The following is a 17222-nucleotide window of genomic DNA, read 5'->3' as shown; positions in this document are numbered from 1 at the left end:
GTGTAGGGCTGGCCATGCTTGTGTGCTGCAGCAATGTGTGCATTTCTGCAGCACATGGCACTGCACCTTCTCTATAAAAAAAAAAAAAATGTTTCATCTGTTGTGCTGTGTTGGCAGCCCATTCATAATGAATCGCCTGACTTAATACAACGTGATTTAACGCACGTGCATTAAAGCAACAGAATGCGAGTGAGAGCCAGCCCTAAATGTGTCATACAAGTCCTATACACATGGGGCTGCATTTAGTAAAGCCTAAATACATGGTAAGTGTGATTCTAAGCAGCATTAAGCAACTGTTTCTGCCTGCATCAAACTGTGTTGTTGGCGTTCAGCACTAAGCCTTTGAATATGTTCATGCTTTTAAAAGGGCTGATTTACATGTCCTTTTAGGCCTAATATGATGATAAATAGTCCATATATGGGGAGCAAATGACTCTCCATCTGCTCACGATGATCTTATTTTCAAATAGATGGGGTAAAAAAAAATTCTGTGTACACACACACACACACACACACACACACACACACACACACACACTTTTTTTCCCCTTGCAAACACACAGCTTTGAACAAAAATAAAAGCATTCTTTTAAAGTCTCCATACTTCCCTTCTCTGGCCTTTAATTTTCTAGATGAGGTCCAGCTGGTCCTATGCTCTCTATGACATCGCTTGTCCGATATCTTAGGTTGATTACACTCTGCTCCCTGCTGCTCTTGAACAGCAATAGCCTTGATTTCTGCTCTTGTATTATTACAGCAATTAGTCCCTGTGCATGGAAGAGTCCGCTTCTATACTCTAGCCAATTAGAGGTGCCGACCATCATATTTTTTTCCTTTTTAATGTGTATATTTGCATTCATTGCAATACAACAACACATGTTTTAACCATTTCTATGTTTTAACCATTTCTCCAGGCAACTCGCATTTTAAACTCCTAGTCAAAAGTCATGAATTTTGGTTTTTCAGCCAGTGTATTTGAAATCTTTCTTTCGTATTAATTCACTTAATGCCATTTTAAAGCTGAAGGAATGTAGTGCCTGCTATAGAAGCTGGTGGAAAAGAGGGATCATGTACTTATTTGCACTAATGGGAAGAAGACTACCCAGAGAAATACTATTAAACTTGCCACAAGCATGGGGCCATTATACTTTACATGTAATGAAATCTTACATGAGCGGAGGTTACCTTCATTAAACACCACATGTCAAAATGATAAGTAGGTCCATATTCTGAAAATGGCCCCACCTACTGAGCCATTGGTCAGTGAGGCCACCCTTTACACCCTTTAAGGAGCAACATAGACTGGTGAGGGCTAGATCAGGTTTTAGTTTTTATATGTAAAATTTTAAATCTGCCTGTATTTCTACTTCTGACCATTGGTTATAACTGCCCAGGCTTATGACAGGTTTAGTTAAGTAGATAATTTCCTCATACACTGTATTTATCTGGTTTTCAGTGGTTCAGCATTAAACTTTTGTAGAACTATGGTTTTCATTTTTTTTTGGTGTGTGTTATTAGCAAATACTGTATCTATTTTCTTTCTTGCGCAAAAAAAACGGCACCTGGAATCTGTTATGTGCAACACAGACCCTTAAATAAAATCAGAGGATCTAGGCTTACATGTGGGCTATTTGGCATGTTCATTCTTTGTGATGCACTAGTCACAATAGCTTTTGACTGATCACAAGTCCCGGTAATCTATGTAGAACACGGTAATCCAATTTTGCTAGTGCCCGCTCACACCTAGGCCCTGTTCACATCTCAGTCTTTTATTTCAAGCAGAAAAATGCCTGTCACTGGAAAAGGTACATGAGCTACTTTTTGGCAGATTACAGTGCTTTTTTGGGCCATAGAGTTGAATGGGAATCTTTGTGTGACAAAGCACACGCTTCAAATGTGAATTTCCAGGCATTTCCCATAAAATTCTATGGGACCAAAAAGTAGCTCATGTACTTCTTTTTTCCCCCCCAGTGACAGGTGTTTTTCTGCTTGCAAGAACATGCTCAGTTGTAAACAGGGGCCATAGAAATGAATTCAATTCCTTGTCTTGAGCGTTTTGTCATGCTTAGCTTTTGAGCGTCAAAATACCTAGGTGGGAATGGGAGCGAAGTGATTCTATAATGAGCGTATGCACTATTTATTCCATCTAATTTTATTTCATCAATTATTTTTTAGATTTATGAACATATCTCATCCTGGAATTCCAATCTTGCTGCATAGCGCTCCTTAGGAGCAGTTGCGGCACAACACTGTAAACGCACTGCTTCTACATTGTGTTTACATTTAAAGTGAAGTGACATAACAGCACTTCTGCTTATTACAAAGCTTGGGACAAAAACCATTGCAGCTCTTTCCATCATCTCCCTGCAGTAAAAAAATCAATGCTATAGTGATCATACTCATTCAGTTCTGTGTATAAAGGAAGAAGGCAAACTTAGCCGCCAAGTACAACACTTGCCAAAAAAACTAAAAACAAAAAACGATAAAAATATTATGTTAATTGAAGCTGAAATGAGCTGTCAGACAATATTATACTACATCAAACTGACATAAAATAATGCTGATCAGCAGAAGCTGCCTAAAAAAAATAACAGTAAAGACTACCATGAAGCATATGATCCAAATGAAACCAATTAGCACCCTCTTCAAATGGAGGAACAAGAACTGACTGTCAAAACAGTTTGACAAACATAAAATAAAACTGAGAGGAACTGGTATCCCTTATCTCATTAATGGCCCAATGTAGTCAGTCTCTGGCAGCAGTGTAATTTATCCGTAGGGAAATACTCAATGACAGCGACCCATGTTCCACTTATAACAAGTGTGTACCTTTTTAACAGGAAGGCCTGAACAAGATAACCGTAAATTATGTAAGAAGCACACTGTCCCCTTAAAAGAGAACCTTCGGGTAACCTTTGTATTAGGGATGCACCAATACCAGTTTTTCGGTATCGAGTACCAATATCTATATTTCGGTACTTGCCAATACCGAGTACAGATACTGGTACTTCCTGTAGCATTGAGCCGGCTTCCCGGGCAATCAGGAAGCCATGTGGCGTGTCATTACCCACCACCCGGCTTCGTGATTGTCTGGGAAACTAACTCCATTCTGTTAGGCCGGCTAGATGCTGATTGGCCGGGAAGCCGGCTCCCCAGCCAATCTGCATTGAGGCCGGCCAATCATATATCTGATGATATGATGACACGACCCCCACCCTGCAGACACCTTATTCCCTTCACATAGATCCTTGGCAGTCATTACCCTACCAGTCCCTCGGCCAGTTGGGCAGACACCACTCTCCAAGCTCTCCTGGATCTGCCCACATCTCCTGTATGCACAGCACCCATGTGATCGGCCCTCAGCCTGCTACTGCACATGTGCAGACTGCCCAGAGCTCTCATTCATAAATCCTGTGCATGCGCAAAAGCAGGCTGAGGGCCGATCACGTGGGCGCAGGCTGAGGGCTAATCACAGGAGACGTGGGCAGATCCGGGAGAGCGGTGTCGGCCCAGCAGGCCGAAGGACTGGTACGCTAATGACTGCTGCAAAGGCTCTATGTGAGGGGAATTATTTGTCTGCAGGGTGGGGGTCGTGTCGCCATATCAGATTTGATTGGCTAGGAAGCCGGCCAATCCGCATGGAGCCAGCTTCCTGGCTGATCTATAGAGTCGACGTGACAGTTTAAATGTCACACGTCGGCTCTGATTATGAGGATGAGTGTAAATCATTCACCTCATAGTTCTCCTTTTAAATAAGATGAATCAAAAGATATGACTGACACTAAACTCAGGCGTTTAAACCTTAAAAATGCATTTAAGTACCTCAACTATTAACACAAATGCAGCTTATTTGTGCATCACTCAGCTGTTGATCCTCAAATCATCTCTGAATTTGTGCTTCTGACACTTTCCTTCTAGAGGGTGGCTACTTTTTGTTCCCAATGGTGTGTGTGTTGTAAAATGGACCGCGCTCCCATGATGGAATACAATCTCAATACAAATAGGTAAACTAAAGGTGAGATTGTAGAGGTGGCTACTTTACAACACACCCACCCCATAGGGAACAAAAGTAGTCACCACCATACAGAAGGAAGGACAGTGTCGGCAAAGATTCAGAGATGATTACACAATAATAGTTAATAGGGTGCTTGAATGTATTTTTTAAGATTTAACTCCTGAGTTTAGTGTCACTTTTAATTTGTTGCATGGGTATTGTATATTTCACTAAACAGAGCCCATTGTAACAAAAGTCTAAAGTTGGTGAATCCACTAGACCTTGCTTTGGCTGGTCAGCCTCTGGGAATATAGCTATTCCCCAACTTTGATCAGGGCTTTATTTTGTAAGCTTTTTGCAAAGGTTAGATTCTGATTAAGACAGGAAATCTTAAATATACATACATTGACCTCTGGATTGAGGATGCTTAGTGCCATGTCATAACTCTGCATGCACCACTCTTAAGTTTTTTTTATTTTATTTATTCAATAGATTGTATGACTGGGTCATGCTTTCCGTATATTGATTTACCTGGCCTATATTGACTATTCAGTATGTGATAGCCATTTTCTAATTTATATATGACTTGTGTGCAATAAATTGTTATTTGTTCTGTGCAGTAGATAGCAATACCAGATTTGAGAATAACACCACAATATTTCTTACAAAAATATACTAGTTTGGCTAATTGGCTTGTCTTCTAAATAGGAACACTGATCAGAGGGTAAAATCATAAGTATGTGGCTTTAGATTTGAGCATGGCAAGTAGTTATGTATCCTCTTATTGATGATTTACACTTTTCTGTTTTTTGTTTTTCCAGTGGAGGACTCTGATGACTACAGTTTGAACTGGGACGCCTCCCTAAACCAAACAGGTACTGCCATGCAGGACTTTTGTTGTTTGTAATTTTATATACGGTATGCATTTTTTAAAATCTATTCCCATATAGTGTATGTGTGTAAATTTGAACATTAAATACACTATCAATTCATATTGTGCAATAAAGCATTTAGCCAATCTAGGAACGGTTTATGAAGATAATTACAGCACCACTGGGAAATGGTAAATATGTTGTAGCTGACCTGTGTTTTTACAACTGTTAATAACGCTGTGACATTTTGTCTGTCCTCCACCCAGTTCATTGTTATCTGACAGTATTTCCCAGGAGCCATGTCAGTTTGCAAGTTTGTACCTATTGGGGGAGTTTTGGATTTGACAACTACTTCATAATACAGACAGTTAAGAAGTATGAATTACTCCTATGATCAATAGTGGCTGCAATATGCGGCAGCTTTCTACTATTTATTATGCATACAACTGATAAAAGCAGATCAAAACTTGCTTCCGATTACTGTCACTGGTGCTGACCTTTCACCTGGCCGTCTTTTGGGTGCTTCAGCCATCTTGATTGGCCAGGCCAGAATGAATTAACACCTGAGCATGCGCGTTAATTAATTCCGGTACTGAGCATACGCAGCTCAGTGTACATTCTAAAGATGATTTTTAAAAAGCAGGTATGTTTGTTTTATTGTACAAGATACATAGTATATCTCTTCTGCAGTAAAGAACCTGTCTACTTGCAATTTAGTTTTTTCAGTTAAGTTCCACTATAAATCGCAAATTTTGAAAAGTTTTACTTTATCCTAGTGTGTTTGCTTTGCGAACTGAGTCTATAGTATGGTTGATTTTAAAAATATTTTTGGGTCTGTAAGCTTTTTATATTAACGCATATCTAAACCCGGCAAAAAAAATGTAATATATTGCAGCTTACTAATCCTTAGAGGCGGTAGCTGCAATAACTTTCTTGTCCCGACTTTTCACCCAATGGTCCTGCCAGTAACGCACTTCTCTGTACTGTATCAATGGAGAAGCAGCATTGTCATCCTAGGACAGAAGGTTATTTAAGACAGCAGAACACTGCCGCCTCTCATCTCTATAACATTGGGGAGGGGGCGTTCTACAGTCAACAGAGACAGCTGGGAACAATGCTAAAGTAATGAAACACAATTTGACTACTCAATGTTTATGATAAGGAATTCAAACAATAAAACCCAACAGTGTAAAGATCAGATGGAAATATATTTGCCAAATCCTTTTTTTTTCTTTTCTCCAGTAATGTGACATGATTGTACATCCTCCGCACTGCACTGTGATATTGGTGGGTGCAGTAAGCATAAAAGTGCTGACTAAAACTAAACACTTTCAACAGTATTTTTCATGGACCAAAACGAAAGCAAATAAGAGAAGTTAATAGTTGGGGTTACTTAGACTTTAAAAGAGAACTGTGGGGTAAGTGTTTTTCCGCATAGTTCTCTTTAGGGTCACCGGAGGACATATACTAACATCCTCCCGTGACCAAAGCTCAGTATATCGCGGGTACCGCGATATACTGACTGCCACAGCAGGGACGGATCATGACAATACTGTTGAGATCCCCCCAGCTGCGTGAGTGACAATTGGCTCTGCCCCCTCCCCCGTCCGTTCCTCCACTCAGCGCTGGAGGATCAGAAAGAGGGGGGAAAAAACCTGTGGGGAGCAGTGACTGACGGTCACTGTTCACTGTAGGGAGACGATCAAGAAGTGAATGGATCGGCTGCATGTTTCTGCTCACTTCCCGATCAATAGAGTCGACCTTTGACAGCTTCTTTGTCACAGGTCGGCTCTAATTATGAGGATGAGTGGAAATCACTCCCCTCTTAGTTCTCCTTTTCTAAGGGCTCATTCAGGCAGGTGTACACATCCATACGACGTGCATGTTGGAAAAAGACCTGATCCTGGAAGGGCCAGGTAGTGCATGTAATATGGGAGGATGCAGCACCACGCAATTGCACACTGTCACACACACACACACCCACACCTGCACATACATACTGGTCCTGGTGTCTGCCCTTGGATGCGAACTGCCTGCGTCCAAGTGCGGACACCCTTACATGTGCAGGTTGGGGTGTACTTATGACAGTGTGTAATTGCATGCAGTTATGTCCTCCCATAGGGAAGAACAGGCTGCTGTGTGGAATTACATACAACGTGCACGCCTGTCTGAATGAGCCCTAATCTAAAAGCTTCTTCTGGATTCAGTGTAAATTCACATCAGTATTCCTTACTCTGTTTTAGACATGTGTGATTTGTTTCGGAAAGATTCGTTATTCGCACAAATTTTTTGAAATTCTGAGATTCAGATATATCCGAAACTCTGCGTGACGAATGAAAACTAATCTGAATTTCCGATAACGAAAATTTCGGAAGAAATTCGTTAGCAGTAGTCTGTACGAATTTTCCTTCCTGGATGAATCGTCGTTGCAGCAAAGTAACATTATACATAAGTTATAAATTATACAAAAGTTATTTTATAGTCTGCAGACTGTAAAAAAAAAAATATATATTTATTTATTTTCGGTAATGTCACTTTGCTGCAACAAATTGATCCTGCTATCATTTTTGTCTTTATTTGAAGAACTTGTTTTGCAAGTAATGGCTGCTGATGGAAATGGCTTTGATGTTCGGGTTTATTTGCCTAATGTGCAGTTCTTTCCTTTTTGTATTCTGTTTCTCTACCCATGTAGAGTATTTCTTTTCGCTGTCTGTTGTGCAGTCCCTCTGTGCAGGAGCTAACTGAGCATGTAAACGGTGCACTACCCTCTCTTGCGTGACCCCCCTCCCCCTTATTTATTTTTATTTTTTCTAATGTCTGGGATGTGCAAGTTCCCTTTTTATGTAGCTGCAATACTGATTTCTATTGAATTTACTATAACTAAATGCATATGTATATAATGTACCGAGAGCAGCTGCACATTCTTTGTGACTGACTTGTTCTACACGAGGTTGCTTGTAACCTACCATTCAATGATATGACACATTAAACTTAGGAAGATACTCACTGGCCACTTTATTAGGTACACCTTGCTAGTACTGGGTTGGACACCTCTTGTCTTCAGAACTGCTTTAATTCTCAGCAGCATTGATTCAACAAGGTGATAGAAACATTCCTTAGAGAGTTTGGTCCATACTGCCACGATAGCATCACACAGTTGCTGCAGATTTGTCGACTGCACATCCATGATGTTAAGCTCCACCAGCCTAAACCGTTGATGCAAGGCAGGATGGATCCATGCTTTCATGTTGTTTACATCAAATTCTGACCCTACCATCCGAATGTTGCAACAGAAATCGAAACTCCTCAGACCAGGTAACATTTTTCCAATCTTTTATTTTACAATTTTGGTGAGCCCTTGCAAACTGTAGCCTCAGTTTCCTGTTCTCAGCTGACTAAAGTGGCACTCGGTGTGGTCTTCTGTGGCTGTAGCCCATCTGTTTCACGTCTTGTGTGTTCGGAGATGCTCTTCTGCATACCTTCGATGTAACAAGTGGTTATTTGAGTTACTGTTGCCTTTCGATCAGCTTGAACCAGTCTGGCCATTCTCCTCTGGCATCAATAAGGTGGTATTGCCCAGAGAGCTGCTGCTCACTGGATATTTTCTCTTTTTCAGACCATTCTCTGTAAACCCGAGAGATGGTTGTGTATGAAAATCTCAGTAGATTGCTGAAATACTCAAACCAGCCCGTCATGTTCTTGTTCAGTCACTTAAACCACCTTTCTTCCCCGTTGGTGGTAAGTGAAGGTAAATCTCCCCAATGGGACACAGTCTGCAGAAGAGTGACCTGGGTTATAACCCTCACTTTTTCAAAACTAAAAAAAAAAGATTTTTTCCTTGAGTTCTACTTGAATCATTCGGAAACTATATACTGTAAATAAGCATACACTTGGATACATACACCATGTTCATCACTGTGTGTGAGGATCTGTGCAGATTTCAAAATGTGAAATGTCTAAAACAGATCAGCCCCCTGCAGTAGCCTTTATTGTATATTTCCACTTTTGCAGACACATTTGAGGAACCCTTTTATATGCAGAGGTGTAGCAAGGTCACGCAGTGCCCGGGGACAGGCCTTTCATTAGCGCCCCCCCGCCCCCGTACAAACCAAACCATAGTTCATCCGTGATATGCACGATCTATGCAGTCTGAAGGATGGAGCAGCACAGACTGAGGGAAGGAGGGTCCGGTGAAATGCAATGTCGGCGTTTGCCAGGGCCCCCTAAGTGGTGCCTGCCCCAACCTACATCACCTTCATCTCAAAATAACACCCAAACCATCCTCTCCGCTCCTCTCAAGACCTCCTGCTCTCTAATTACCTCTTCCCATGCTCGCCTCTAGGACTTCTCCAGAGTCCCCTATCCTCTGGAACTCCTTACCCCAATCTGTCAGCCTATCTCCTGCACTGCCCACTTTTAGGCGATCCTTAAAATTCCATCTCTTCAGGGAAGCCTATCTCGTCTCAACATAACTGCCCTTCTACTTCTTCCAATAACTCAATCTAAACAATTGTAAGCTCTCACGAGCAGGGCCTCCTAACTCTATTGTATTGTATATTGTATTGTATATTGTATTGTATTGTAAGTAACTGTACTGTCTCTCCTCCATTTTGTAAAGCGCTGCGCAAATTATTGGCACTATGTAAATCCTGAACAACAATAATAATAATAACACCAGTGCAGAATACCATCTATAGAAGACTACAAACCCCAGCAATACATTATACAGGTATGCGGAACACCATCTACAGAGGACTATAAATCTCAGCGATACCTTAAACAGAAATGCAGAACACCATAATCTATAGAGGACTGGTGCTGGGTCCCGTACCCTGGTCCACGGTGCCAGGGGCTCACTGTTAGCACACGGACCACACCTGCTCCTCGGTATTCCTGATGGGCTGCTCCTAGGTATTCATGAAAATGTCCCCACATCCCCCTGCAAAAATTGCCCTTTTGCCAGCGGCGGACAAGACGGATGAGCAGGTTGCATACAAGTGATCAAAATCACTTGTATGCAGCCACGTTTGTAAATGAACGAGTGGCTTGTGGAAAGTCTGGCCCTGCTGGCGCCCACTTCAGACCGGCGCCCCTCGCCACTGTCTATATGTTGCGTGTTCCTATTTATACTTCATATCTAAAAATTATGTTTATTTCTTACCTTTTTAGATGTTGCTTTGGAGCTTCTTTGTACAATTCCAAAGAGACGGGGAAACTCTGTCCATCCCCATAGAAAGACTAAGGGCAGATCTGCTAGCACAGTACAAAGTAAATTAGTTTAACAGAAACTCCCTGCCCCCTTTGCCTTCCAGAGGGAAATCCTTTCTTTCAGAAAAGCAATATGTAAACAGCAATTATTTTTTTTCTAAGTAATGCAATGTGAATAAGAACACTTAACAAATAAAAGAAAAAAGGTGTTATTGCAATTTGTCTAGGAAAGTGGAAATACATTTTAAATTACTTCAAAGTCTGGTCACAAGAAAAGAGGAGACTGAGGCAATGCTTCTTCTTGCTCGCAGTAGACGGACATGATCTCAGACTAGGAAGAATCGCTAAATGGAGATCAAGGATAGCTTCTGGATTATAAAAGGTTGAGCTTTTTGGGAAAATGATGCGGTTGCTGTATACTAGTGATGCACTGATACTAGTACCGGTATATGGGCTGATACCGATTATTTGAATGAGTACTCGTACTTGCCCAAATGCTCCGATACTTACCTCAGATAGCGGAACTTCCTGTCAGAGGGTGATATTCCTCTGACCGGCAGTGCTGAGGAAGCATGAAGCAGGCTTCCTTTCCAATCGGGAAACCAAACGGTGGGTTATAACCTGGCTTCACTTGTTTCCTAGGCAGCCTGGCTTCCTAACCAATCAGGAAGTCAGGCGGCACATAATGTTCTGACTTCGTGATTGGTCAGAAAGCCAGGCTACCTCGGCAAGTGAAGCCGGTGTTCAATCTAAGGACTAGTAAGCTGCTATATATTGGATTTTTGTTCTTGAGTTTATTACTCAATTTAAATACCTTGGAGTCCCTAACCTGGACAAGCATGCTGTAAATGAGCATCATAAAAGCTTGAGAATTCCTTATCAATCTATCTTTCAATAGAACACTGCACAATCAGGAAGCCAGGTGACTGGTCATAATCCACCGCCCGACTTCCTGATAATCAGGGGCAAACAGCACCGGTATGGATACTCTGTATCGGCGAGAACCAAAAACAAAAATATCGTTCCTTGATACTGAAAAAACGGTATCTGTGCATCCCTACTGTATACTTTGAGGAACTTATTCATACATATTTGTAAACTTGGTGAAAGGTCCACTCCAAGCCATTACCAAAAAAATGCAGCTAGGATTTCCTTTTGCCTGGGACACTAGCTATTCAAAATTTTTGAACACTTTGCAAAGAAATCTAATCGCAGTTTCATTACTGCCATTATCTAATTCCCCGAGCATAATTGCTTTTGAGGCAGGTAAGCTTGTTTTCTGCTAGAAAATGATCTGCCTCTACGACCATTTGAAATATTACATCACATGTACATCAGACTAAATTAAAGAGTAATGTGCATAACCATTTTGTTACATCTGTATAGCCAGTGTATTTATTAAGAGACAGTATAATTATAGTTTTTAGTGCAATTTTCCTAAGCAAAAAATACAACAAAATTAAATATAGTATATTGGGAAAAAGCGTGGCAAATGCATTTGTAGATGTGAATTTGGACCAAAGATCTTTTCCCACTATCCTAAACTGAGAAATAACCCCCTTTTTGTAGATCTTTGCTGGAAGTGAGACAAGAAATTTGCCTTTTTTTAAAAGAAGACTCTACTTTGGTTCCTTATTAATCAACCTCGCCATCAGGTGTCTAGTTGTTTCATTGTCTTGGCCCATAAGCCCTATTCCTTAGAAGCCATGGTTTACATATACTGCACTCATTATAGTCAACTAGTCTGAAATAGCTGTATGAAGTTCAAGGCTCTTTAATATAAGGCTGTCTCTGTATTATAAGCCAGTGGTTCTGAAAGTACATTTGGCCCCTGGGGAATAAAGCAATGATATGCATGGTTCCGCTCGCTACCTTTAAAGTGGGGAATAAACCCTTAATTTTTGTAGATCTGGGGTGGACGTGAGACAAGCAAATGCCTACTGTTTTAGGAAGGCTCTGCTGTGTTTCTCACTAAGTGGTGGACTTTTTGATTTCTTGTAGCCCACCTCGCTAAGGTGTTTCCTTGTGATGGTCCATAAGCCCTACTCCCTAGAAGCCGTGGCTTCCATATACTGCACTGATAATGGCCATCTAGCCTGAAATCTTGAAATAAAGCCTACAGTTATAGTCATTTATCTGTACTATAAACCAGCAGTTCTGGATGTACATTTGGCCCTTTGGTAATATAGGAATGATTTGCATGGTTTTGCCCACCAGGGCTGTCCCTATGAGTCACCCTAAGGCGTCTCCTAGCGACCAGTGATGTCAGTGAGCTAGACTCCCCCCCCCCCCCCCCCCCGTAACATGCGCTGCCAGCACCCCCACAACCTCCTGCAAAAATTGTAGGGACGCTGCCCACTACACTAAAATGAGGAATTATACTCTTATTTTTCGAAACCCTCACCAACTTCAACATTTTAAATTAATATTTGTATGGTATTCTAGCAATAAACTGTTTCTTGATGGACATTCAAATATATTTTTGTTATGGCATCAGTTGATAAACTCAAGTTACTGAAAGACTCAAACAGTTCATAACTGAAACCTTCTGTAATTCGAGGTCATTGGACCTCAGATGACGCACCAAATGTAAGCGCTTCAGTATGGAGTATATTAATAGAGCAGTGAATGTGGCATTTGCCAATCATTTACTGCTCATGAATCTTCCTGACACCTGCATTTTGAATTCAGGGATTGAATTCATGCGAAATGTTGCATTCACTGCTTTATAAATACGACGCACATAGTCCATTAATGGACTCGTAACTATGTGACTAATTAATTACATTTGACAGTGGGGTCCAAGAAATCGAAATGTGCATTTCTAATTCTCTGCTGCAATATTAGTGTTAGAGGCTGATTAAATGAAGTCTGCCAAGAACACATTGGAGGCTGCCATTGCTGAACTCTGTGATGATGCTGATGCCTTAGTCTTCAATGATGACTGAGTTTCTGATCCAAAACTTGTTTACAGATAAGGAATTATGATGCTTTTATGATACTCATTTACAGCATGCTTGTCCAGGTTACGGACTCCAAGGTACTTAAATTGGATTCAAGAACAAAAATCCAATATATAGCAGCTTACTAGTCCTTAGATTTGATGGATCAATTCGGGTTTTTTTTGTGTTTATTTTTTTCCCCCCAGGCTTTATTTTGCCTAGTTATCCTGTCAGTAACACACTTCCTCTCCTAGTTGAGGCCATTTTCTCAATGTACTGTATCTATGGATGAGCAGTGATGTAACCCAAGGACATGATGCTAGTTAGGACTACAGAACACCCTTTCCTGATTGTCATTGCATAGTGGTAGGTGTTCTGTAGACCACAGGGGCAGGGCTGATATTGCGGCTTGAGATTTATGTGCAGCAGAGGTACCATGCACAATAAGTTACACGCTTCTTGGATTTTTGGTTTTACTACTCATTGAAAGGGTTTTGTTATTTCTATTTTATAATGGGCCTTAAGGAAAAAATAAGAGATGTTTATTGTTATGACCTTTTTTAAAAGCCTCCTGAATATGCTGTGCAAGAGCCAGTTTTCACATTGTATAAAACGCCCCCAACATCTTTTCCCATAGTAGGAGTTCCTCAGTAGGTCACAAAGGGACTGGGTGCTTGAGTTTTTTAATCAGGAAGTCTGTGGTTACAAAGCAAATTCAGCGGCTGTCATGGTGGTCTTGAAGGGTGAATGTCATACAGAAAAAGAATGCCCTGGCATCTTATTCTTTATGTATATATAAATAATTTTGATATATTTTATGTTCAAAGATGTTGAGTGTTGTGTTCTAGAGAAGGCTGAATGTGTCCTGAATAATAATGTATGTACCTGGCAAAGGAGATGATCCCAGATCGCCAAGGCAGACAGAGCCATTTATCAGTATGCAGTCACTGCATAGTAAAGCCATTTCTTTCCTTTTTTTACCAAGCCCTCCTAATCTATTTTTTTTTTCTGATCACAACAAATTGGTATGCGATGGCAGCCTCCAATGTGTTCTTGGCAGACTTCATTTAATCAGCCTCTAACACTAATATTGCAGCAGAGAATTAGAAATGCACATTTCGATTTCTTGGACCCCACTGTCAAATGTAATCCTGTTTTTTTTTTTCCAGCAATGGATATATAATTGTATTTTTGAAAATAACTTTGTTTATTTTATGTGGTCCTCAAATCACTTCTGTTGTCTCGTATTAGGATTCACCTACCCAGTATTTAGTCCAGTTATTCGAATGTCTTTTATGACTGGACAGCAATGCAGATAAAATACAGGTGGTGAGTTTAAAAATTGCCTGTGATATACTGTACGGATGAACGTCCTGGCCTAGTGTTGCCTAGTTAATTTATCATGGGCTGTCACAGACCTTTGGCCTGATACAATAGAGCTGGAATTGAGGCCAGTTATGGAACTAGAGCCACAGGAGTGTCCAGTAGGTGCTTGTGAAATGAGTAAGAGAGGAGGAGGGGTGTGCTGGCCGCCTCGGTGGAAACTGTACTGCTGGGAGCCAAAGGCAACATTGAGAAGACTGTGAGCAGGCGCTGCTGAGCAGACGCATCCAGATGCATTTTGGGCAGGGGACGTGAGTGCCAGCCAGAAATGGTTTTCATCCTCTATTTTCTTTTTTACATTGCAAGGTTAAGTGCATTTTTTTTTTTTTTTTAATAGAAACCTCCCTCAACAGGAGTCAATTTTATTTCTTTGGTTGGGGCTGGATTCATTGTACTACTACTACCAAATACTTCCCCAAATTCTTAGCTTCAAAGTATGCTATATTTTGAAACAGAATCTTAAGTGATGCACATGCTATGTGTAAATGGATTTGGCTCTCTGGATATTGGATGTATAATGAGCGAAATCTTAAGTGTTTTTAGCTTGTGTAATGCTTAAAATTCTTTCTATGGCATCAGTGTATTTCCTTTACCATAGATGATTTTAGAACTCATGGAAAGAATAATTATACTGGTTTACTGGCTGTTTTTGTACTAAATATTACTAGTATGTACAGTGTAGGTCCTTGGTTCTCAACTGGTGGGTCGTGACCCCATGTTCAGTGGGTCACCGCATTCCTTCCACTTTTCTAGGTGAGATGCTCCTCTGCCTCCCCCTATTGCAGCACTGTCAGTTCCCGCGCCAAGCAGCCATTCAAAATATGCTGCCCGGTGCCGAGTGTCAGCTTAAGGTGGGGCTATGACCACGAAGGAGCTCTATTCATACGTGCATTGCTTACAGCTCCCTCATGTGCCCTGTAGAGGTGCCTGTACCAGAGTGATGCCGCATTGTGGCTCCCGACACCTCTACAGGGCGTGCAAGGGAGCTGAACAAGCAATGCACATATGGATGGAGCTCCGTCACAGCACAGCGACCCACACTGGACCCAGGCTAAGGATCCACTCCAGTTCTCGTAAGGTTGGGAGACTGGATGGACAGTAAAACATTTTTAAAAAACAAACTTTTTTTGGAGTGTCTGTCTGTGGTTGTGTATGTACATCAGTGTTTTTGATTTGCCCGTACACACTAGCACAGTGTCTTAATCGCACAGTCCAGGTGTTGACTTGATGACCAAGGACAAATGTGGGTCCTGAGGTTACACAGGTTGAGAACCACTGGGCTAGATGACAAGTTAATGGTAGAAAATATGTGACTGGATAACAAAAGGTGTTTTTTTTTTTTTTTTTTTTAGTAGGGAAGGGTAAAAAAAACTTTAAAGCAAGCCATCACTGAACTCTCAAGCTGTTTGTATTGTGAAGTAATTAATTCCCAAAGATCAAAACAAAGACAAAGTAAATTTTTAACAGCTTACTGAAATTGTTTTTTTATTAAGAGGGCTGGCAGGCTTCAAAGATTCTGCTTCAATTGAAATTGAAGGGGCAAGGAGTTGTAATTTCAGTGCTTTTGTTGTGATATTTTTGTTTTTAAATATTTTTCTCCTAAATGCTTGTTGTAACCATGTGAGGATTTTGAACACTGAGGATGCACTCTAAAATGCATCAACAAAGATTTTAGGGCAGATCTCTTATGTCCTTCTCTTCTTCCCGGCTGCTATTCCGGCAATTACTTCCTGTCAAAATGACAGCTAGGAATTGCTTTGTGTTATGCAGCAGGAGCCACTGTCAAAAATGCAGCCTCTCCTGTGTAAAATTACATTTGTAGATAGTCTGCAGTGTCGCAATAAATACAACATAATTATTGCTTCATTGTATTCACTATTTTATTCATGCGTAGATCTGCATGTGATGTCAGTTGAAGAAACGTTGCAAGAAAAAAAATAGAGAAACAAATTCCCCCATTCTAGTTAAAAATTGTTTATCAAAACAGGAGCAGACAGAATGGTTGCCATCGACAACGGCTCCAGATTCTGTCTGCTCCAGTTCTGATAAATTAACACTAATCAGCCTTTAAAGGAGAACTATGAGATGAGTGATTTCCACTCACATCATAGTTCTAGCCGACCTGTGACAATGAGACTGTCACAGGTCGGCTCAGTAGATCGGGAGGTGAGCGAGCACATACCGGCGTTCGATCACCTCTCGATCCTGTCACGGCTCTCTGCCGTGACAGGGGGAGGGGCTGGATTCCCCCTCTCCATGCTCCGATCAGCCAGCGCTGACTGGCGGAACGGACGGGAGAGGGGGCGGGTACAGCTGGTTCTGCCTCTAGATAGGCAGAGCCAGCTGTCACTCACGCAGCTGGGCGGATCTCGACGTCTATGTCGGGATCCGCTCCAGCTGCGGCGTCTCAGTATACCGCGAGCTGTAGCTCACGGTATACCGAGCTTAGAGTAACGGGAGGACGCTAGTTTGTGTTCTCCCGTTACCCTAAGGAGAACTATGGGGAAAAACACTGACCCCATAGTTCTCCTTTTAAGGAGAACTATGAGGTAAGTGAATTACACTCATCCCCATAGTTGGAGCCGATGTGTGACATTGAAATGGTTAACACTTTGCTAGCTTGGGGATAGCCCAACTGCAAGGGTTAAGATTTGATTTGTCCAAAGTTCTGCTTAAAACACTGCAATTTATAGAATAAAATGTATGCTTTTTAGTTACAGTAAAACTGTCGTTAGTAAGAAACCAACACTGGTCAAAATAGATTACAGAGAAAATTATTTTTGCAAGAATGCAATATTGACACAAGTGAACCTAGTTTTGTCC

The 17222-nt window shown here is 41.2% G+C and overlaps 1 protein-coding gene across 2 annotated transcripts in view; it reads left to right on the top strand.

Annotated features, from left to right (window-relative positions):
- Nucleotides 1-17222, top strand: part of ZNF423 (zinc finger protein 423) — a 246657-nt gene that overhangs the window by 30093 nt on the left and 199342 nt on the right. For both annotated transcript variants that reach the window (XM_018565746.1, XM_018565745.1), the window contains exon 2: nt 4816-4869. In XM_018565746.1, the coding sequence (XP_018421248.1) occupies nt 4816-4869 (54 nt within the window). The remainder of the gene's footprint in view (nt 1-4815; nt 4870-17222) is intronic.

The sequence above is a fragment of the Nanorana parkeri genome, unplaced genomic scaffold (genome assembly GCF_000935625.1).
Source record: "Nanorana parkeri isolate BGI_ZX_2015 unplaced genomic scaffold, ASM93562v1 scaffold883, whole genome shotgun sequence".
In the NCBI taxonomy this organism is placed as follows: domain Eukaryota; kingdom Metazoa; phylum Chordata; class Amphibia; order Anura; family Dicroglossidae; genus Nanorana; species Nanorana parkeri.
This window is presented reverse-complemented; position numbering and strand designations above follow the sequence as displayed.